This window comes from Maniola hyperantus, chromosome Z, assembly GCF_902806685.2.
Source record: "Maniola hyperantus chromosome Z, iAphHyp1.2, whole genome shotgun sequence".
Taxonomy (NCBI): Eukaryota; Metazoa; Arthropoda; class Insecta; order Lepidoptera; family Nymphalidae; genus Maniola; species Maniola hyperantus.
In genome coordinates this window covers 14762511-14787392 of record NC_048564.1, presented here as the reverse complement: position 1 = coordinate 14787392, position 24882 = coordinate 14762511, and the positions used below count along the sequence as shown (strand labels likewise).

At 39.7% G+C, this 24882-nt stretch overlaps 1 protein-coding gene across 6 annotated transcripts in view; it reads right to left on the bottom strand.

The window, feature by feature from the left end:
- Positions 1–2122: 2122 nt before the first annotated feature.
- LOC117995351 (WD repeat-containing protein 47) overlaps positions 2123–24882 on the bottom strand; it is a 49938-nt gene continuing 27178 nt past the window's right edge. For 5 of the 6 annotated variants that reach the window (XM_034983363.2, XM_069508630.1, XM_034983361.2 and 2 more), the window contains 6 exons: positions 16096–16337; positions 9972–10143; positions 6036–6179; positions 5455–5592; positions 3969–4188; positions 2123–3285 (listed from right to left, as the gene is read on the bottom strand). In XM_034983363.2, coding sequence (XP_034839254.2) covers positions 3140–3285; positions 3969–4188; positions 5455–5592; positions 6036–6179; positions 9972–10143; positions 16096–16337 — 1062 coding nt within the window. In that variant the 3' untranslated portion in view covers positions 2123–3139. Of the gene's footprint in view, positions 3286–3968; positions 4189–5454; positions 5593–6035; positions 6180–9971; positions 10144–16095; positions 16338–19886; positions 20697–24882 lie in introns of those variants that run through there. The other variant, XM_034983362.2, reaches the window with a different exon arrangement.

Here is a 24882-nt window from a genome sequence, read left to right as displayed (position 1 = left end):
TCTGTTACATACCCATACAAATGACAGAGCCAAACAGTTACGGTACGCGACAGAAAGTAATGTACATCGGCCTTTAGAATGACATTTCAGCTTTGTAGAGCGTTGTCTCTGTCACTCATACCTATATGACGTTTTGTCGGTCTCAACGATAGAGACAATGCTCTACAAATCTGCTATCTCCTTCTAAAGGTCGATGTACATTACTTTCTGCCGGGTACCTACTGTAATTGCTCTAAACGCTAAAAACGCGCGTCCGAAAAGGCCTGTCTGTAATAAGCACCATGTTACAAGTAAGGGCGCAATAGGTATAGCTTGTGCTATAAAACGGAATTGACTCGTAATCCATAAGCGGGCCCGTGAGTTTAATGGCCTCTAAAATGTTGGGGCTCATAAGGATCTGGCTAACAAAAGCTTGAACTTCAACGGTCGAACTATAATCAGTTGAACTAGTGGGAACAAGCGAACAAGAGACTGGGAAAGCGCGCGGCAAATTAAAAAAATATCAGAATGACAGCCCCAAAATTAGTGACAGGCCTGGAATTAACATAATTTAATACAGTAGCCGGCAAGAAATATCGTACATCGACCTTTAGAAAAACATTTCGGCTTCGTAGTGATGACTCTATCACTCATACTACTGTGAAGTTTTGTCGGTCCCAACGACAGAGACAACGCTCTACAAAATCTTTAGCTTTTTCTAAAGTTCGATGTGTATCTGTATATCATTGCACTCAAAATATTTTAAAATTTTACTCCAAATTCTAAACCTTTTATACTGACATTGCACCGTGGAATTGCATGGAAAAGCCATGAAGTACCTAAATTAAACTCCGTTTGTATGGAGATGGCTCTGAATACACTATCCAAATATAATGCAGATGGTTGGTAGAGTCAAAGAATTGGAAAAATGAAACAAATCGTAATTATATTAAATTTACATTTATTAAATTTTCGATCTTCAAATTTTATCTTTTGTCAATGAATAATATTGTAAACTAAGCAGATTATAATATTTTTAGTTCTTAACATAATATTGGTACTGATTCTGAGCACAACCTAATTTTAGAGTATTCGCATCCTCTTCTTACTAATGTAATATGAAAAGGACAGACGCAGTTTGACAGTTTTAAATTTAATTTTTAGATGGTAAAACCAGTGAATTTAGCGCACAGTCGCGAGCCTACTGTTTAAATTTGTAGCGTGCACTAAAATTTAGAGTCTTCTTTAAATGTAAAGTTCATGTTCTATCCCTTTTTAGCATTGTTAAAAAGAAAAGGATGCAGATACTCTAAATTTAGTTTAGAGAAAGACAACGGAATCGGTGATAGTATATTCTGTTTCTTTACTTTATTATATAGAAACATTGAAAAAATACAATTTACATAATAAAGATTAAATATTAACATAACATAGATTAATCTTTTGTCAATGAATAATATAGTAAACTAAGCGGATTATATAATTTTTAGTTCTTAAGATAATATTATATTCTATGTTTTTTTACTTTATTATAAAAAAAAACATTATACAGGTTGTAAACAACGAATTACTAAAAAGTTCACTTTAAGCAACGTATGATTAAATTAGTTAAAAAAATGTATTGATTTTATTTACGAACTGTTATAATAATTAGGAAATCGATATTTTGATGCACTAAAGAAAATTACAAATAATCTGACATTCAAAACGGTCTAAATTAATAAAATCGGACGAATAATACAATAAAGCTATAATAGAATTGGCTTAATAACAATCAGTTAGTTTATAAATAACATTAATACAATTTTTTAAATCGATTCATTTCTAAGCCAATTATACTTACAACTAGTCAATACTAACTTAGCTTAGGCGTCAACTTAGAATTAGCTTAGAAACAGCTGCACTCAGTCGCTTAATCGTTACTTAAGGCATTCTATAACCATACTAATTAACGCCTTAATAAAAGATTAAGCGACTCTGAGTGCGGCTGTAAGTGTCACACACGGTAAAAGTTGTAGCAAGAAATAAATGGAGCTAGGTATCTTACTATAGTTTGCGGTACCCACATTAGAAGAGTTTTTGCGCATTGCCGATTAATCACCGGCGACTAACACCTTTAGCAAAATATCTATTACTAGCTGATGCCCGCGACTTCGTCTGCGTGGAATTAGGTTTTAAAAATCCCGTGGGAACTCTTTGATTTTCCGGGTATAAAAAGTAGCCTATGTCACTGTCCAGGTCTTTATCTATACCCATGCAAAAAATCACGTCAATCCGTTGCACCGATGCGACGTGATTGACGGACAAACCAACAAACAAACACACTTTCGCATTTGTAATAAGGGTACTGATTACATGTACTGAACCATTTAATTATTGTAAACAAATAGGGTCTTGGACTGTAGTAATGAAATGAAGTGATTTTTTGTATATACAGTTTATGGGGCTAGAATTCATTATAGAAGAGAATTTAAAAAAAAAAAAAACATGATTTTTATTTATTTTTACCATGAACGTAACGCTGTATGGAGGTGATTTAATGACGTCACATGCCGTACACGACAAATGTTTTTTCCCGCAGAAATGACTCTATTTTTACGTCAACAAATTAACCGTGACCGTGATTTTTTTAAATTATTCTCTTTAATAATGAATTCTAGCCCCATAAACTACCGCTATACAAAAAATTACTTTATTTTATTACTACACCCAATACCCTTTTGAACCAAGCTCTATTTTTGAACCAAGCTCAAGAGGAATATTTTTATCGTGTCGTTCACGGCATTTCAAGCAAAAATATTATGTGCAACATCAAAGGGTTTGTTCCATAGTCATCTATACAAATAAGGCAGGCACCAAATTTTAGACCCTTTTTTAAATTAAATAAACGTGAATTATTGAAAGTCAAACTTAGGTAATACTTCAATAGTTTTAATATTATTGAAAATTAAATATAGGTAATAGTCACATAGAAAAATTCTTTCGTTATTAAGTTTCATTTTGTTTAAGCGTTAAAACTAACAGAGGACGTGGATTTTACACTAAGTATGGAATACCCTCTATTTAAAACAATGGCTTTTGACATAAGCAACATGCAATGAGTTTTATTAAATTAATAGCACAATTATCGCGAGCATGAGTAGCATTGGTGGTGACAATGTCAGACCGGCGGAATGGTCCACAGTACTGCAGTCTTGTCAGCGGAAGTGGACAGAAAGGAAAAGTCTTCTGGGTGCCAGCGCGAAGATATAACCTTGTCCGAGTGACGCGCGACTAGAACGCTGGGCAGAGGGCTGGTCAGATCGCCTGAAAAAAAATACAGTGTAAACCCTTTATTGCGAACTTCTATTTACCGAAAAACTCCTTAAAACGTAGAAATTGCTAAGGTTCATTTGGTTTACAATGTGGCTGATTCTGTTGTACACAAACTCCTAACTAAACTAAAGTGACACGTCTAATTTTATCGCTATCCCTTTCATAATGTTGCTCGCGGAAAAGGATAGCACTAGATTGAGACACGTTAATTTAGTTTAGTTTAGAGGTTGTGTACAAGAGAATCGGCCCCATTGTTATTTTTATATTGAAACATTCTATATTATAGTGTAGCAACCACTCTTAACAGCGAAAGAATATGTCGAAACAATAGGGTCCTGTGGGCACCCTTCAGTAGATTAGATAGATTGACGTGATTTATTGCATAGTTATAGTTAAACATCTGGAGAGTGATATAGGCTTCTTTTTATCACGAAAAAACTTTTCGGAGTTATGTGCGTTTTAATTAAATATCACTTGCTTTAACGGTGAAGGAAAACATCGTGAGGAAACCTGCATGCCTGAGAGTTTTCCATAATGTTCTTAAAGGTGTGTGAAGTCTGCCAATCCGCACTTGGTCAGCGTGGTATACCATGGCCAAACCCCTTCTCACTCTGAGAGGAGACCCGTGCTCTGTAGTGAGCCGTGGGTTGATCATGATGATGATGATGACTCACCCTGCACGTCAGTGAGCACTACCAGGCCGTCGTAGCCGGCGGTGAGCAGGTAGTACGCGCCGGGCGAGAAGCGCACGCTGCGCACGTCGCTGGAGTGCAGGCCGAAGCGCTGCAGCGGGCGCGCGGCGCGCACGTCGTGCATGCTGCAGAAGCCGTCCTCGTAGCCGCTCACCAGCAGCCGCCCGCTCGACTCCACTGCGAGCGACGTCACCGCGGAGGTCTGAACAAACAACGATTACATTGTAAGTGTTGAAGGAAAACACTACGAGAGTTACATCACCCCCTCGCCGGTCCACGCACCTCCACGTAGCGATGAACGATTGTTGCAAGAAAACAATCGAATGAATCGAAAAATTGAACAATCGATGGTTGATTTATTCGTCTTCACAAAAACATCGAATTAAAATCGATAAAATCATTGTTAAATCCATTGGATAGTTAAATCTTTGAATGCGGAGCACATGGTCTAGAACGAATAAATCGAAAATATAAATCAAGTTCGCAATTCTATTTTCCATTTATTCATCACAGACCCGAGAGCAATCATTAATTGAACAATCGAAAAGAATCGATTGTTTTTCGAATGTTCAACATTTATTCGATTGTAATCGAATAGTTCAGAGTACAGTTCGAATAACCGTTAGACGGTGGAGTGCCAAGGTGCTGGAATGGCGATTTTGCACCGGAAAGCGTAGGTGAAGGAAGACCCGCCACTAGGTAGACAGGAGGAACATTGAACGAGTCGCAGGGACCTGGTGGATTCAGACGGTACAGTCCCTCTAAGACAACAGTGGAGTCTATCGGTTGATAATGATGATGATGGACTAAATGAGTATGATATAAAGAAAGAAAAAAATGCATTTGTTTGTTGTTGGTGTCACAGATAAAAACAAAGTACAAATGTAACATTTTCACCTGTGACACCACCCCAAATGGGTGTACAGCTCAGCATAATGTCTTGCATCCAGTGGCGTGCAGGTCATAGAGGCATAAATGCACTGCTTACCCCAGTTGTAATAGCTTAGTGCTTATTTTTCATTATGGCCTGCCAGTAAACAGGTTCTTACCTAACTAATGCCTACCCTGGCCTCAAACCCTGTGCACGCCACTGCTTGCATCATATGCAGGACGCTGATTTTCAGCTGTGACCCGGGTGACGCCACAGTTACAAACGTAAATTATAAATATAACACATAGATTTAAATACGGTATTTGACATTATGTCAAAAATAAATTGTTTCTCAGTGATTATTAAATAGAGCGTCTTCCAAAATACGTAAATTCCACATCCTTTGTTAGTTTTATGTGTGACAACCATTTTAAATTATCGATTAAACTAAAAAAAAGCACGTCAAATGATTGTGACGTCACATACCGGCATTTAATAGAATTTCGCATAACAAGCGCGCGTTTTGACGTTTGATAAAAAGTTACTAATTTGACTAGTTGTCAAATACCGGATTATTAATAATCTTGAAGAAGTTACCTTGTTGGGTATGACGTTGACACAGCCGCCTACCCGTAGGTCCCAAAAGCGGACGGTCTTGTCCTGGCTCCCGGAAACAAACATGGCGCCACCCCAGTTGTACAGCGACAGCACGTGGCCCGAGTGACCGGCCAGAGACTGTGGACATGTTCCAACATGTAAAACCAATGCCAGATTTTTCAGAATTCACACACACACAGGAAGGGCAAATTTAGGAATTTATATTTTCTAAATTGTCTCTGGTCAGGTGCTCGATTGCGGTAGAATGACAGGTACAATGTCACGATCGCAATCATCTCTGATTTGTTTGCGCTCGCTCACTATTGGCTACAATGTATTGTTGCAACAAGAATCGCACAAATTCAGCCAATCAGAACAATTGAGATTGTAATAATGATTGATGCAGGTTTTAGACAATCGCCCTACAGGTGCTCGATTGCGGAAGAATGACAGCTACAATGTCACGATCGAAATCACCAGTGATTGGTTGATCCTCGCTCATTAATGGCTACAATGTATTGTTACAACAAGAATTAATAATAATTGATACAGTTTTCCCGCAGGTAAAAAAAGTTAGTTACCTGGAAAGGTTTCCCGGTAGCACAGTCAGTCACGTAAATCTTGCAGTCTCCGGCACCGCCGCTAACCAGCAGGCTTGTTTTGTTCGACGTGTCTTCAATGAAGCAAATGTCTCTGACAGTGCCATCGTGCATTGAAAGTTCCATCTGGTGGGACAGAAATATTTGTTAACAATACAAGACAAAGTTCAAAAACAGAAAGGAAATAAAGAAAAACGTTTATTTTTAGAGTTGGTTCTCCCGGCACTTTCTCTACTTGAGCATTAAGGTGGAAGACACGGTCTGCCCGCGAAATTCAAATTTAATTTGGTTTTTCGCAATTTGTAAACTAATACCACAAAGTAGGCTTATGGCATTCAAATTGAGCCCCTAGCAATATCATCTTCACAGGCTTATATAAAAATCTTTACTTGAAAGTGTCCAGTTTAAGAAATTAGTCAAAATAATGAGTTTGACGTGAGCTACTCACATAGTCATTATTTTAACTAATCTCTTAATCTCTTAAACTAAAATAATGAGTTTGACGTGAGTTACTCACATATTAGTCATTATTTTGACTAATCTCTTAAACTGCACACTTATATTATATATACACTTATAAAATATAGGCATATTTCGGCGTGTTCGCTCGAACCGGTGGCCCGGTGGGTGGTGGTCTCTCGCGGCTCGCGCTTATACGAGCTTAGAAGCGCGTCAACGCTCGTACGAGTTAAGCGTGTGCCAAAAGGAGCGCCTATACGCCTACATGCGCTTCCAAAAACGAGCTCATACGCGCGTATAAAACGCTAGTCCGAAACCGCCCTAAAGCGTGTGCTAGGAGTAGGTACGACAATAGTGCAATGGATGATTTGAACCGCCGGACCTTTCAGAATTCAGTCCGCTCCTGTAACTATTGAGCTATTGAGGCTGTAATCGCTTGGCAGCACGGCTTTGCCGGTAAATAGCCACTGCCGAAACCTCCGACAGGCAAGATTCGGGTTGTTTTGCTGGTAACGGCGACATTCACGCTGACAGAAGGTCGCCGAAAATGGCGATCACAACATTTTTAACCAATGTGATCATCCAATGAAAACATATGAGGTCACTTTATTAGCAACCATTTAGTGGTCGATGATTTGTCTATTCCAATAGATTATCTAGACAGCTACAAAATGAACATAGTTCGCTAAACGTGCTAATTTGTTTGTACAAATTGAGACGACTATCTTGGCGCTGTGTTTATCGCTGTAGTATTAGAGTCCCGGGTTCGATTTCCGACTGGAACAATTTAATATTAAGAATTATAATTTCCAAACGGGCTTAGGTCTGGTCTGGCGGAAGGTTTTGGTTGAAGCTAGTTACCACTTACTACCCACGGCAAAGTGGTTCCATTTTATTCGTGTTGCCAAACGATTTTGCGTTTCTGTACGATGGCGCATAGTAACCGATTATAGGTTACAAATAACCGGTCAAGTGCGAGTCTAACTCTTACACGAAGGGTTCCGTACCGTCCACCACAAATTCGCGGTTTTAAGTTATTCCCTTGACTTGTGCTATAAGCTATAAGACATTGTTCCTGCCAAATTTCATGATTCTAGTGTAGGGCACACTACAGCTTTTTATTACACTAGCTTATGCTCACGACTTCATCCGCTTGAACTACAAAAAATTCAAACCCCTATTTCACCCCTTTAGGGGTTGAATTTACAAAAATCCTTTCTTAGCGGATGCCTGCGTCATAATAGCTATCTGCATGCCAAATTTAAAAACCCGATCCGTCCAGTAGTTTGAGCCGTGCGTTGATAGGTCAGTCAGTCACCTTTTCCTTTTATATATTTACATTAAAGGGTCTTGAGGGACAGGTAGACAACGAAGTGATCCTTTTTTTCCTGGAGATACGGAACCCTTAGAAACAAGTACCACGTGGACGTAGAAGCGGAAAACTTGTATGAAACTCACACTAAGAGACCACACTGGATAATCTGAATATTTATTACTCGTGTAAAAGGTGGAAGAGTACTGTACGGTTGTTTTGAAAACTCCCCATTTCTGTAATATAGGTATATTACCAGTGGCGTGCAGCTCATAGAGGCATAAACGCACTGCTTACCCTCATTGTAATTAATCAATGCTTATTTTTCATTTTAACCTGCCGTAAAATAAGTTCATACCTAAATGCATACCCTGGCTTGAACTCCTGTGCACGCCACTGTAATATTACAGAAATGGAAAGTTTTCAAAACAACATCAAAACTTTGATTGTAAAGAAGCCTCAGGTGATTAACGAACGAATAAAAAATAGACAGCAGAAAGTTTTTCCGAAAGAAATAATATGCGCAACGTATACCTATAGAGTGGAGTGGCGTGTTTTTGGTAACAACTTTATTTCAACTTTATTTACTTGGGCATACGGTTGAAATCGGTATTATGGACTTACCTTTACACAAGTTTAAAAAATCTCTATCCCGGCTGTACTCACGTGTCTAGTCGACGTTAGCCCGACTAGTTTCGACTAGACACGTGAGTACAGCCGGGATAGATATTATTTATAATGGACATTACTCACGGTAGTTTAAACGCTTTAAAAAATCTACTAAAAGTATGCTCCTGAAAAAAGCATATTACACAATTGAAGATTATCTAAATGATAAAAGAGCGTAGATTTGACCTGCAGCTCGTTCCAGCAACGCACAAGACTGCAAATACTTTTTTATACATGGCATAATATTGTATATCAAATATTTGAAAAGAGCAATCGCCGAGTTTCCTGCTGGTACTTCTCGGTAGGAAAGGCATTCCGAACCAGTGGTAGATGCATCCGACGATTCAAAAGTACTTGTAAAAGTTTAGAGTAATCCATACTAATATTATAAATGCGAAAGTGTGTATGTCTGTACGTCTGTCTGTCTGTCTTCTAGCTTTTCACGGCCCATCCGTTCACCGATTTTGATGAAATTTGGTACAAATATAGCCTGCATCCCGGGGAAGGACATAGGCTACTTTTTATCCCGGAAAATCAAAGAGTTCCCACGGGATTTTAAAGAACCTAAATCCACGCGGGCAAAGCCGCGGGGACCAGCTAGTAAAAATATTTTCATTTTCATTTTCATTTTATGAAAACAAAACACAAAAGGGTGCTTGATTTTCATTGAAACACGTCAGTGCGCAATTAATAGTTTATCGACAAAATACATTATCTTTAAATATATAAAACGAAAGGGTGACTGACTGACTGACTGGTCTATCAACGCACAGCTCAAACTACTGGACGGATCGGGCTGAAATTTGGCATGCAGATAGCTATTATGACGTAAACATCCGCTAAGAAAGGATTTTTGAAAATTCAACCCCTAAGGGTGCAAAATAGGGGTTCAAAATTTGTGAAGTCCACGCGTACGAAGTCGAGGCCATAAGCTAATTTGAGATAAAATTATATCTTATCAAACTAACAAGTAATAAATAACATACCCACTACGATACGTCACATTGTATTATTATTTATTAACCTAGCTAGTTAATCAGATGGTACAATATGGTATCACATTACATTATAGAGGAAATGTAATACACCTACTCTTGGAACGATGGAGTATCATTGTGATACATCAGGATAAATTGACTTAATAAAGACTATAATAAATCTTACGTAGAATATATTATGGCATGTTTCCTACTATTCCTACATCTAAAGTATAGTGTTTAATATAAAAGGAGAAATTGGCTGACTGACATATCAACGTATAGCTCAAACCACTGAGTTCTGAAATTTGAGGGCCAGACCGGATAGATATGGTTAGCAGTGGGAGGGCGGGCGGCGCATTTCGCATGCTGCATATTGCATCATACAGATTCTACCTGTTTCAGCGGATTACAGCAAATTAAACTTTTGGTTCATTGTATATCATGGACTTCCGCGAAGTAACGCCTGCTTCTATACAACATATGCAATATTTGGCTTACCTCTTGGCCTTCTAAGTTGCATGTGTGGCTGTTGAAGCGCATGAGCTTGACAGTCTTGTCATTGGAGGCGGTGGCGAGAAGGTCTCCCGCGGGGCTCCAGGCCAGGCAGTAGATGCTTCCTTTGTGATGCTTTGTCCTTTTTAGGAGAACTGTGGGTGGCGATGCACCCTCTCTGCAAAAAATGGTTATGGTTAATTTATGTGAGGAGATCTGTAGTAACTCAATGGGTTGCGAAGTTGAAGTTGCGATGGGTAGGGCATGTAGTTCGAAAAACTGATAGACGATGGAGTCCCAAGGTGCTAGAATGGAGACCTTGCACAAAAAAGTGCAGCGTTAGCAGACCCCCACTATGTAAACACCGAACTGTGGCAAGTGGAAATCCCAATAAGAGACCTATGACCAGCTAGTGGGCGTCTATTGGTTGACGATGATTATGATTCTATGTTCAATTTTTCATTCTATGACAACATTCATGGTACTCTTTGCAACTTTTTACATTATATTTCTAGCTATACGACTTACTTACGTGACTCTACCTATTTACATTTTTCCTTGCTTTTTTCTTTTTTAATTAACGTATATCTGGGAAAAGTTGTTGTTAGCCAAACTTTTTGTCTAGGTATATCACAGTTCACGACAGTTAGGGAACTTCTAGCAAAACGTCGAGGCATTTTTCTATGATTTTACGTCAAAATAGTATCTAACATTTGTAATATGATCGATTCAGGATCAAACCGAGAGTTTCCTCACTCTTGTTCACTCTGTCTATATTCTAACTTTTTAATAAAAAAAAAACAAGTTAGCCCTTAACTTCGATATCAGGCGTAAGATGGGCATAAGTGACTTTCCAACAATTTTCAAACGATTCGCGGGTAACACGCAGTCTTACCATAGAACATGTTTGTTTGTCGATCACGTACATATTTGTGAAAAAGAAAAATAACCTTAACATAAAAAAACCATATTATGCTACATTACATGTTTATATATAAATATAAGTAAAATAAATTTTCATACTAAATTCACATACATGACTATAAAAATAAAAATAAAATACAAACATAATATAAACATTTTTAAATATACATATATGTATACATTTATATACTATAAACCCTATATTTACTATAATATGTAATACATACACATAGATACAGATATCATTACTATTATACTACTGTACTTACCCTGAAGTGCCAAGCCGTTTCTAGTTTCTAGTAATCCGTGTTTTGCCTGTATCGCGCACTCGACCGTCTCGCTTACTTTGCGATAATTTTATTTCTACCCACTTTGTTTTGTATAAAATTGCAGTGATGTGTGGATAAGATACCTACTGTTTATTTGTTAAATTTCTCATGTAAGTGAATTTAATTCTTAGTGAGAATAAAGTTCTTTAACCGTAAAAGTCACGTGGTTGTGCAAATGAGTGACGAGGGTAGTGACTAGTGGTATACCTACTGCAAGTAGAAAGTGATTCGCACAAACTCGTCAACTGTCGCTTATGAAACACATAACATTGTCACGTTGACCGTGTCTTTATGTAATTAACATATATAGTAATAAGTACCTACTAACAATAGATCATGTGCCATGCATTGTGCATATCCACTATAGAAAAAAATGGTCTAGCAGGTGCATGGTTAATAATTAATTAGCAGGATACTGGAAATGCTATTTTTGAAGGGAAAACTTTTAAGGTATGATTCCGAACCACGCTGTACGCAGCTGTGCTGCCGCAACAGTGCTGTCACCAGCTGTTACAGTGCTGTCGCGGCACTACTGGTCCCCATATAATCTCTATTAGCTTATATGACATTACATTCCGAGCTAGGCAGCAATGTTCCGCTACATTGCTGCCGCGACAGCACAGCGAGTTCCCACGGGATTTTTAAAAACCTAAATCCACGCGGACGAAGTCGCGGGCATCAGTTAGTGGAGAGATAAATCGATATATGACTTAGTTATAGATCTAGAACAACAAAGAATAGAATAATAAGCGTAATACGTTTGTATGGAGAAGCGCGTATGAAGGGCCACCTTAAGTCACTCTCAAACTAAATGCGCGAGGTCGTTGACCTGTGCAAATTTGTTTATGTATGAACCGTTTGTTATTCCATATAGGAGCGTTCGTCGACTCGCATTAAGCGGACTACCTACGCCCCCGCTGCATCAAGTGGCGGCATTGTTTATATTGAAGATGGATGTTTAAACGATGAATGCATCTTTAATGGTACGGCTCCACTATCGAGATTCGGAAAATGAGATGCTGGGTTCAATTAATTTTGCACGCCATGCTTGGCAGGATATGTGACTGATTACCAAATTTTTAAGACCCCATGTAAATAATATACATGTAACTACCATATCTGAGCAAAATAAATAAAATAAATTTAATTGAAAAGTTCTTTTCAATAAAAAATATGATTCGTGATATCGCGAATTGTGTGGCCGGCGACAATCGTATCGTTCCGCACATTCGCGCTAACCAGAATCATAGGTTTTACTAACTTGTGCTCGCGACTTCGTCCGCGTGGACTACACAAATTTCGAACCCCTATTTTACCCCACTAGGGTTGAATTTTCAAAAATCCTTTCTTAGCGGATGTCTACGTCATAATAGCTATATCCGTCCAGTAATTTGCGCTATGCGTTGATAGATCAGTCAGTCACCTTTTCGTTTTATATACTATTTAGATAAATATAAGGTTTTTGAAATCCTGCAGGAATTCTTTGTTTTTCCGGAATATATTTAATATGCTACAAGGAGCACTATCTGATTTCAGTGCCGCTTCTGCCAGCTGGTTGAATCACCAAATTTATTTAAAAATCCGCCAAACCCAAAACATTCGCCGTATCCCGAATAGTGTGGCCCTGGCCAGTTGATTTGCCGAATGCCGAACTATCAATAAAGTCCGAACCAGAATCATTTCCCGGATCCTGACAGTGGACCCATACCATAAGGGATTTTTTTTAAATGTTTTTATTCAGATACAAGTTAGCCCCTGACTGCAATCTCACCTGATGGTAAGTGACGATGCAAGGGGTATGGCAGTTTTTAATGAACCTGTACGGGAGCGGTGTGCAGGCTCGACCGTACCAAAGGGGAGATCTCCCACCGAGCGGTTGGTTGTGCTCGGTAGCGCCAGCTGGGCCGACGGTTATGTCTTGAAACTTCTATATATAGTCCAGATTGCAGAAAACTCCGTTAGTGCGATTACCATCGGCGGTACATTTGTTCGGGACTACGTCATCGATTGAACAGCGCCATCTAGTTTCTAGTGTGGCAACCGCCACAAACCCATGCCCCTTTGGTTTATATACGGCATAGTACCGCAATGCTAAATCGCTTGGCGGCACAGCTTTGCCGGTACTGCAAATGCACTTGACATCAGTTGACCCGCCTGCTCGTTTGCTCGCGATATTTATATTAAAATATAAGAATAGTATAATCTCGCAAGCTCTTAGACTATAATTCGTGAGTTGGGTCATAAGCGGTTTACAGAGTGGCATCTGTCTCTCTGACGCATATTTAATGAGCATTCTGAAACACAAAGCACTCCGCGATATGAATGCCGTCTGATGAAATTATTACAAGTGAAGAGATTTGAATGACTGTACGATATAAATTTATTAAAAGACTAGCTTATTCTCGAGACATCGTCCGCGTAGATTACACAAATTTCAAATCCCTATTTCACCCCCTTAGGGGTTGAATTTTCAAAAGTCCTTTCTTAGCGGATGCCTACGTCTTAATAGCTATATGCATGCCAAATTTCAGCCGGATCCGTTAAGTAGTTTGAGCTGTGCATTGATAGATCAGTCAATCAGTCACCTTTTCGTTTTATATATTTAGATAATAATGTTTTCTGTATAAGCCCGTCCACCTAATATTCGGAAAATCTCTAACTTTTCCGAATTATGTGCGCATTTTTTTTTTGCCAAGTTCATCATGATGACTAATATTCCCCTTTCCCCTCCAACTAAGCGTAAAGCTTGTGCTAGGAGAAGGTACGACAATAGGGCAACGGGTGGGATTTCAACCGGCAACCTTTCAGAATTCAGTCCGCTCTTTTAACCGTTGAGCTATTGGGGCTTTAACGATGAAAGAAACTGAGCAAATCTGCGTGCAAGAGAGTTACATGTGGTTGATTTTCGAATTTTTCCTTTACATGTGCTATACAAGACATTCATCATCATCATGATCAACCCATCGCTAGCTCACTACAGAGCACGGGTCGCGGAGTGAGAAGGGTTTTGGCCATAGTCTACCATGCTGGCCATGTGCGGATTGGCAGACTTCACACACCTTAGAGAACATTATGGAGAACTCTCAAGCATGCAGGTTTCCTCACAATACTTCACAGCAATTTTACAGCAAGTGATATTTAATTGCTTAAATCGCACATAACTCCAAAAAGTTAGAGGTGCCCGGGATCGAACCACCGACCTTCGATTAGAAGGCGAAATAAAATTAATTAATACGAAAACAGTGCGCACATATAGCTACCGACAGGTAGGTGTATAGGAATTGAGAAAGGCTAAGTGTTCCAGGGTCGTTCTGTTGAGTTATATGGAAACTTGACATTACGACTCACATTTGACGCGCATATTGCGTCACCAACGTGAATGTACTTCAAACACGTAATATATAAGTTTGGGTGAGTGTGACGTCATAAAACCCATGTTTTTGTTCATAACCATTTCAGCCCCCCTAGCATGGGCAGGAGACAAAAAATTTATCCCCCAATTATATCCACTGACGAGGGATAAAATTTACTTGTCCACCTCTCAAAGCACGGCAACAGGGGAGAGGAGAAGTTTATCCCTAATTCGGGGACAATTTTATCCTCGACATTAGACGTGGGTTTAAGTTTATTCTCATAGAACTTAAAAAATCAAAACATGTCTCGCGGTACCTGTTGGGTTTAGGTTATGTTTGGGTTGTGTTTGGGTTGGTACCTGTTGGGTTTAGGTTATGTTTGGGTTGTGTTTGGGTTATGTTTGGGTTGTGTTTGTGTTATGTTTGGGTTGTGTTTGGGTATGTTTGGAATATGTTTGGGAACCCCAACATAAACCCAACATAGGTCCCAAATACCAATTACCATTAACCCAATAAAGGTAAAGGAAAAGATCCAAAAACCGAAAAGTCCCCCGTTTTATTCACTGTGGATAATTATATCCACCCGTGAGCCCATGCTCGGAGAGTGGATAAAGCTGTCGGAGGGGATAAAGATTTTATCCTTTCCCCGGGGAGAAAATTATATCCCCGCCCATGCTAACCCTGCAGGCAAATATATATCACTTTACCCAGAAACTATAACAGACAATTTTAACAGGGCACGTCGAAACATAAATAATACACTAGCTTTTGGCCGTGGTTCCGCCCACGTATATAGTACAATTTATCAGTGAAACAATTTTCAGAATCGTTTCAGGAACGTTAGTTCTGGAGATCACAACCTATATACATATAAACTCGCAAAATAACTTTTACCTTTTGAAAATAAATTGGGATGCTTCGGCCGTGGCTAGTTATCACGCTACTGGTAAATACGTGGTGGCATATTTAGCGTTCCGCGTAGAAAACGATTAGTGGTATCCTTCCGGGGTACGGAACTCGCTGGACCGAGGCATCTCTAAAGGTGGACCCACATCTGTGCACACGCACGAACCATGCGCATAATGCACATCAAACGCATGTGGACGCTTCCCTGTCTATCTGCGCGCGTGCAAGTCCGAACGCGTATATCATGTTTGTACTCACTCCCAAAAACTCACAATTATTTTTTTAATTTATAGACTAGCGCTTGGTTGCAATCAGACCTGGTGGCAAGTGATGATGCAGCCTAAGATGGAGCACGCTTGCCTAGAAGATGCCTATTCACTCTTGACTTGAAGGTACCCACAATATTATAATTGGAGGGGAAAACTGATGCTGGAAGGGTGTTCCAAATCTACATGTGCGCGCCGTGATTGTTCAAAGAGCACGCGAACCGCTCGCAAACCACTCGTTAACATGTCCATATTAAGTTCTCATGATACGCATCGTGTGTACGGTTCGTGCGCGTGCGCAGGTGTGGATCAGCCTTAACGGTGTTTAAATAAATAATAATATTATACTCACTTGACGTCATCCCAGTTGATCTCATCCATCTTGGGGTAAGTGCATATTCTGAGCGTCTTGGTGTTAGAACCGACAGCGTACAATTTCCCATTGGGATGGAACTCTGCACATCGAACTGCTTGCAAATCTTCAAGCATTGTAATAGGCTTGAAGGTGGGTTTGGAGCTGTCGACCTCGGCCATTGAACTGACTGGCTTTGGCATGTTTTTCTGTGCAGACTGGCCGTTTCTGAGCACCTTTTGCTGTAAAGATTGCTTGATGTAAGTACACAGGGTGTTTATAATACGCTAGCAAAAACTTAGCGCTATGATTATACTACCTAAACACAATCCAATATTAATATCCATTTGCCTTATACTTGTAGTTTTAGTGATTTAGTATTTTTCTAATCCGCAATGTATAACATGAACTCGGGGTTTTACGCGGAATTGACCCCACGGCACTTATTTACGCTACGTTCGTTGACCTCTAGCGTTAGTCAGATTTTTTTGCAATATATTACAAACTTTTCACAATACAAGATTTTTTCGTGTTCCATGTCTCAAAAAGAAATAGGAACGCTTATAGGACTTCGTTGTCTGTCTGTCTATCTGTCCTGGCTGTCAAGAAACCTATAACGTGTTCCTGAACAAATAATTAGTATTTTAAACTTTCAAAGAAAGATAATATGGGGTATCATAAGAAAGGGCTTTACCCGTACTTTCTAAAACAGATTTATTTATTTTTATGCATAATAGTTTTTGATTTATTATGCAAAATGTCTAAAAAAATACGACTGTAATACGGAACCCTCGGTGCGCGAGTCTGACTCACACTTGGCCGGCTCTGGCAGAGGAATGCCTCTGTGATTCAACTGGCATGTTAGTTGCCATGTCTAATTTTTATAGTCAATGTATATAGAACGTTAGATAGAGGCAGCATTATTAAAACTATGAGATCAAAATATTGGTACGAAAATTAAGAGGTAAAAAGTTTGATAAACGATCGGTTTTTATGCTAGAATAGAACGCACCTATTACGGTCTTTAGGTACGTCATATGCCAGCCGCGCGCTCTATCGCTCCTTAAAAGGTACCAGTCGTTGTCAGCTTGCTTATGTCGTTTTATCCTAAACAAAACCCTTTAGAAATCTAACTGTATATTGTATGACTAACGGGCAATGAATGGGTCCCATCCCCCAACGTTTATCGGTTTTTTGAACTATGTGCCCTACATAGTTCGGACCTATAGATATTAGTGTCTCAAGGTACTAGAATGACGACTCGCACTGGAAAGCGAAGTGTTGGAAGACCGTCCACTAAGTGGACAGACGATATCAAACGAGTGGCAGGGAGCTAATGGATTCAGGCGGCGCAAGACCATGGCATGTGGAAGCCCAGCAGTGGACGCCTATCGGTCGATAATGAAGATGACGATTGATGAGTGATGACTAACGATCTGTAGAGTTGCAATTTCAAATTATTTCATGAAGGTCAACTTGTGGCTGTCACAAGGTAAGACTCGACCGCTGCGCCGCCAGTTCAGAAAGCAGACTCAACTAAACTGATTCAGCAAGTTCTTTTCAAAACGCAGAATATTATAAAGAACAAAAAATCATTATCTAAATATCGCCTGGTTGCGACTACAATGTGTTATTTCAAAAAAACATGATTTTTGAAAATTATTTTATGATATTTTATTTAATTAATTTTCAAAAGCCCTTTTTTTAGCGGATGCCTACGTCATAATAGCTATCTGCATGTTATTCAGTCCGATCCGTCCAATAGTTTGAGCTGTGCGTTTATAGATCGTCGGTCGGTCGGTCGGTCGGTCGGTCAGTCAGTCAGTCAGTCAGTCAGTCAGTCAGTCAGTCAGTCAGTCAGTCAGTCAGCCAGCCAGTCAGTCAGTCAGTGAGCCAGTCGGTCAGTTAGTCAGAACCTTCTCCTTTTATAGATTTAGATAATGACACTTTTCTGAAATAACAAGTTGTAGTCGCAAACAGGCGATAGGTTGTGATTATTAATTCGTATTCAGAGGTCGATTCATTATCTATGCGGCCCTTCATTCGCATACCAGATCCCTTAAACGCCTACTAGTTGGAACTAACTGGATTATTGTTTGCGATTATACAGATATCGAACATTCGAGGGTTTGATATGGGTGAATTATTCATATTTGCTTGTTATGTCACACACATGATCACACACGCAATAGGTACAAACTGTGGCATATTCGTGTTTACAGTAAGACGAAACGCACACCGGCAGAGTGGAGTGGAGTGGTGCGGAGTTTTTTTATAGCAAAACATACTAAGCTATTATACATATATCGAACATTCGAGGGTTTGATATGGATGGATTATTCATATTTGCATGTTATGTCATACACATCATCACACAAGCAATAGGTACAGAATTTGACACATTCGTGCTTAGAGTAAGGCGTAACGCACACCTGCAGAGAGGAGTCGAATTAAGGTGCGGAGTTTTTTTATAGCAAAGCATAGATACCTAGCTTTATTTAGGCATTTGTACGATCACCGACGATTAACGGCTTTATAGTATCTGTTAATTGATCACTTTACTAAGGTAAAGAATAGAAAATTAATAATACATATGTGAATACCTAGATTCAATAATAATTGTAGTATTTTACAAAATTGACTAATTATGAGGCCCGAAGCAACGACGTACAAACCTGCACGGTCATAGAGTGTTATGTAGTAGTTTGCATTTTGTATAGAAAGCAAGCTTATGGCACAGATTTCGAATATTTCGTTACGCAAAACACGCTTTCTTCTGACGATTGATTAAGAAAAATCTCGTTTTTGGAGAGGAGAGTATATAATGACATAATCAATAGCGAAAATTTTTATTTAACGATCTAATGAATGTATAATTAAACTAAATTTTACACTATTGATCCTATCACGTGAAATAAGTACACATCAGTTGGTAGTTAGGTAATTAGTACTTGACTGACTTCAAAGCACTTATACCATTCTAGAAATAGTAGTAGTTATTACACGTTTGACGGAATGTGACTGAAGGATTTCAATTAAAGTAAAGCATATTACGTTGAATACATAAATTATATAAATAATAATAGAGTAAACATCCATATTAATTCGCACTGCAAAGTTAAAATAATAAAAAGAACTTTAATTTATGTGTTAACACATATTTAATTACGTAGAACGGGAAAAAAGGCAGTAGCAACTCGTATATTAAGGAATTGCATCATAATTATACGAATTACTAGGTAGCCGCGTTAAAGTGGATCGGACACAATCGAATTCACATTCGCATCGCAATAGTTAGGTAACAGTGAGAAAAAATGTCCGAATCACCTGGAAACCCAAATAGTTACGCGTTTAGTAACAATGACCATATTTGGATATGGCGCAAATGATGCTGTTTACCTGTTTGCATGAACTATAAATATATAACCAGTATTGAATGTCCGTTACACTGTGCACAGGGCGGCTAGTCGCGGTCCAACGGAGCTGAACAGTGCTTGACAGCCCATCGCTTCCTCCTCACAACACACGTTATACTATAGCCTCTACACACAATCGCCAGAGCTTCGCAAACACATAGCACATCCTCACTTCGCTCAGTATTGGATAACCACGTAAATAAGGAAGCTTAGAAAGTACGCATAAATACATTGTTAATTAGCACAGATCCATAATGATATGAACGAATTAACACAGAATCACAACAACTAGTTAGGCTACAGAAAGAAATGTAATCGTAGAAATAAATCGCCTCACAATGAGATCGCTGTCTCTGTAGAAAGTTGTTCAATTACCTGAAAGGCACTGTTGCGTTTGGGTGGCGGCACTTGAGGAGATCTGTCGACCAGATTCTCCATAGAGTGTCGAGTTAGGTAGTTTTGCTTCTCGAAGGTTGTGTTCGCTTTGTACGATGTGCGATTGAATTTGGTCGCGGGCGCGACGATTCTATTGCCGTTCTCATCGTCGTCCTCCCATTCGGTGACCACTTCGGTGCGTACGTCTTCCATGGACCGAGAGCGGTTGCAAGGGCAAGCGGGCGACGTGTTGGGATGCGAAGTGTTGGGATTCGAAGTGTTGGGATGCGCAGTGTGGGGATGCGTCGTGTTGGGATGCCGGATCTGTCTGGGCCTCTCCCTGCTGACGTAAAGGTCGGCGTGGTTGCTGGGCGTGGGCGCACCAGCTGATCTATAGCTGGGCGACAGGAAGTAGTAGTCCCTCGACTTGTTGCTGTAGGCACTCATCGCCGAGAAATCCGAGTAAGTGGAGACTTTAGAGGAGGAAGTCTTGAAGTTCCTCGGATCCATGGGATCGGGCGGTCGAAAGTAAAAGTTGGGCTGCGCTTGGCGGGAAAGCGGCGGCCATGGCCTAAACGGTGGCGCGTCAACGTAAAGTGCCGGTTTCGACTTCATGGTTCCGGTGGGGCATCCGCGCGGACGCTTTCGTGCGGATGTTGTCGAGGGTACCGCGCTACTGTTGCGCGGATGGCAAGCGGCCTGCGCGTACCCACCACTATGACGATTAGCGCAACACGACGTGCGTTAGACCGAGATAGGGAGATAGAGAAAGGCGCAGCGTTCTGCTCGATCCGGTGCGAATACAAGTGAAAGGGGTAGTCCGTGCGGTCATCACGCTTAGATGGTGCGAAGGCTGCGCGCGCGCAGATATCTCTTGTTAATGTTCGCATCGTAAACTTGCATATTTATTGACGATAAACATTGTCAACTAATGCATGTTCGATTTGCTATTAAATTACATTTTATGCAGTAACTTTCTACGAGTTACGTTAGATTGTGTAAAACTTGTTGCTGAATGGGTTTCATCATCTCGCAATGTTTCTATTCATATGACTATAATAACTTTTTAATTTGTAGGTACCTATCACATAGATAAAGGTCAATACTTTCAAGATAGAATAAGTTAACCCGATGCGGGCGAGCGCGGGTGACGTGCGGGGCGTCCACCAGCCTCATACCCCGATTGCCATCTCGACCTGTCGCGAACTATACACACTAGTAAGTCATTGCAATTTCAATGCAATTCACTTCTTGCAAAACACCAAAGTGCATTTGCAAATTTCGACCAATTAGGTACAGCAAAACTATTTAAGTAAGTAACACGAATTTTCGTAATGTTGCATACATTTGTAGACCTTGCGTGTTAGCGATCGATCTACATAATATCGCACGGCATTCAAATCATAGGTTTTCGAAAGAGCCGCCCGTAACTACACATATTTCGTCACGTTAAAGTTAAAACTTTCGCTCCTTGCTTACGCACTTGAATTTTAATTTTAATACGAAACTAGTTAATTCTCAGACGATACCAGACCTGGCGGGGTAATTCGCTAACTCAGTGTCTAACACTGTATGATATTTACAGAATTCATTTGACATTGATTGGTTCTACATTGCAGCTCCATTGAATGATACTATTTTTTTTTTTAGTAGAAACCCTTCAATGGATTAAAAGTAAATGTCAAATCAGCTCGGTGGCTATCAGTACAAGGTGGGGATCGGCTGCGGTAAAATAACAGCTACAATGTCACGATCGCAATCATCTCTGATTGGTTAACGCTCGCTCACTACTGGCTACAATGCATTGTTGCAAACAGAATCGCACAAATTCAGCCAATCACAACAATTAAAATTGTAATAATGATTGATGCAGGTTTTACGAAATCGACCTACAGTTATAGGCTGATCTGATTCATAAATGACAGACAGGCGGTTCTTCTATCGACTCTTTAACTAGGTCCATGTTTAAAATATACTCGTAAACAAAAGAGATATATCGATCAATAAATCATGTCACTTCTTTTGTCTCGCTATTTGTCAAATTAATATTTAAATTAAGGCATCATATACAGGATGATAGCATTGAAAATAAGCACATATTTTGTAGTGTGCGGATAAAAACAGTACACATAAGCGCGATATTTAAATCTATCGATTTCTTATTTTTTATCGAAACAGAATGGAATGCCCTTTAAGTGAGTCTATTAACATTAATAAAATCAATTCGATAACTGTACCCGAGAAGAGCAAGGACTTTCATTTATTAAAGTCTGAATACTTACAGCCCTTTCACACGGCGTCCAGTTTTTTGCAGGATCCCGTTTTCTGCAGAATCCCGTTTGATGGCGAATGTGTTTGTGTGCTAGCGTTCACACGAGCATCCCGCATGCGGGATGCTCGCTAGCATATAAACAAAGTGTGAAAGGGGCGTAAATAGAGCGCACTCTGACTTAGCTTAGAGTTAAGACAGAGTTAAAACGAGACATATGTACATATCTCTCACATAAATCTGTCTCGTTTTAACCCAATCTTAAGTATGCGCATAGTCAAAGTGCGCTCTATAGATCTCAGCCTAAGTTAACCTTTCAGTATAAGATTTCCTGAAAAGCACCCTGTATATAACAAATATAAATAACAAACAACTTATGGTTGCGCCCACGCATCAGTTAAGATAATACCTAGTGGAAAACTCAAATATCTAATTAACCGCCCGGTAAATGCGTTGTTAGAATCCAAGGCCGTCCCATATATAGATCACAACATAAACATATTTATGACACAAGCAACTCATCGTAAACTCAGTTCTGCCCACGCGGGAAAAATGATTTCATAAATAATTGAAATGTACTTATCTTCGTGTACATGGGCAAAAAATAAGTTATTCTATACTTTAAACTGTGATAGCCTAGTGGTTAGGACGTCCGCCATCTAATCGGAGATCGGGGGTTCAATCCCGGGTACGCACGTCTAACTTTTCGGAGGTATATGTGCGTTTTAAGTAATTAAATATCACTTGCTTTAACGATGAAGGAAAACACCGTGAGAAACCGTAATAGATAAAGAATAGAATTTTCAGAATGTGTATTTCTATTGCCGCTATCATCATCATCATCATCATGATCAACCCATCGCTGGCTCACTACAGAGCACGGGTCTCCTCTTAAAGTGAGAAGGGTTTTGGCCATAGTCTACCACGCTGGCCATGTGCGGATTGGTAGACTTCACACACCTTTAGGAACATTATGCAGAACTCTCAGATGCAGGTTTCCTCGCGATGTTTTCCTTCACCGTTAAAGCATTTACATTTAATTACTTAAAACGCACATAACTCCGAAATGTTATATCGCGTGCCCGGGATCGAACCCCCGACCTCGGATTAGAAGGCGGACGTCCTAACCACTAGGCTATCACAGCTTATAATCTATGTATATAAAAGGAATAGGTGACTGACTGACTGACTAATCTATCAACGCACAGCTCGAACTACTGGACGGATCGGGCTTAAATTTAGCAAACAGATAGCTATTATGACGTAGGTATCCGCTAAGAAAGGAGTTTTGAAAATTGTACCCCTAAGGGGGTGAAAAAGGGGGTTGAAATTTGTATAGTCCACGCGGACGAAGTAGTGAGCATAAGCTAGTAAAAAATAAGATGGCGAAACTCAAAATCAGCTAGTATGTGATCAGGTAAAGTTCTACTAAAACAATTTTTTAAGTTATTAAGGGTGCCTGTCGACTAAAAGGGAGCGGAGCGGAGATGTATGAGTTGACCAATCAGAGTCTTATCAGATGATGGAATAAAAATGTCACGTTATTTACCGACAATCTGATTGGTCTGCTCAACACACCTCCGCTCCGCTTCGCTTTAGTGGACAGGTACCCTAATACGGGAACTATAAAAATATTACACCTGTAGAGATAACGGTTTCATACATTGTACAGCAAACATAATGTCTAAGAAAGAAGCCACTTACGTTTCCGCGGCTATTTACTGGACAACTACTTGAGCGAATGTGCCATTTATAGTATAAGAGACCACTGATATAATGATGAAGAAACATTAACAAAAAGTAAGGTGTACTTTTTTGCCGTCCTATATTATCTAAACTGCTATTCTTTTCAACAAAGAACATAGTGAAAATATTTGCTCTATATTTAGACCTCTCAATTTAGTTTACTTTTGTACCTACAACAGAATTGGCAGTGTCTATTGCCTTTTCGCGGCTCAATGGCTGAAATTATCTACGGCTCTCATTATATAAAAAGAAAACCTGACTGATCTCAAAGCAAAGCTCAAACTACTGGATGGATCGGGCTACGGATAGCGGATGACGTAGAGATCCGCTAAGATAGGATTTTTGAAAGTTCAATTCCTAAAGGGGTAAAACAGGGGTTTGAAATCTATGTAGTCAACAGGGCATAAGCTAATAAAAATATTTATCGACAACAAAAATACCACATGTAGCGTACTGTTACGCGTGTGTAGTTATCACACAGTCATCATCATCATGATCAACCCATCACCGGCTCACTACAGAGTACAGAGCACGGGTCTCCTCTCAGAGTGAGAAGTGTTTTGGCCATAGTCTACCACGCTGGCCATGTGCGGATTGGTAGGCTTCACACACCTTTGAGAACATTATGGAGAACTAGGCATGCAGGTTTCCTCTCGATGTTTTCGTTTCGTTCACACAGTACGCTATTATAAATGTGTGTTTGTTTGTTGGGTTGTCCTTCAATCACGTCGCAACGATGCAACAGATTGACGTGAGTTTTTGCATGGGTATTGATAAAGACCTGGAAAGTGACAAAGGCTACTTGTTATCCCGGAAAAGCAAAGAGATTTTTAAAAAACCCAATTCCACGCGCACGAAGTCGCGGGCATCAGCTAGTAATACATAATTGCAATTCCACCTTAATAGGATGATAGTATAAGAGATGGTCTCTTAGGGCCGGTTGTTTCAACAAACTTTGACGGACACGTAACCTTTAAATAT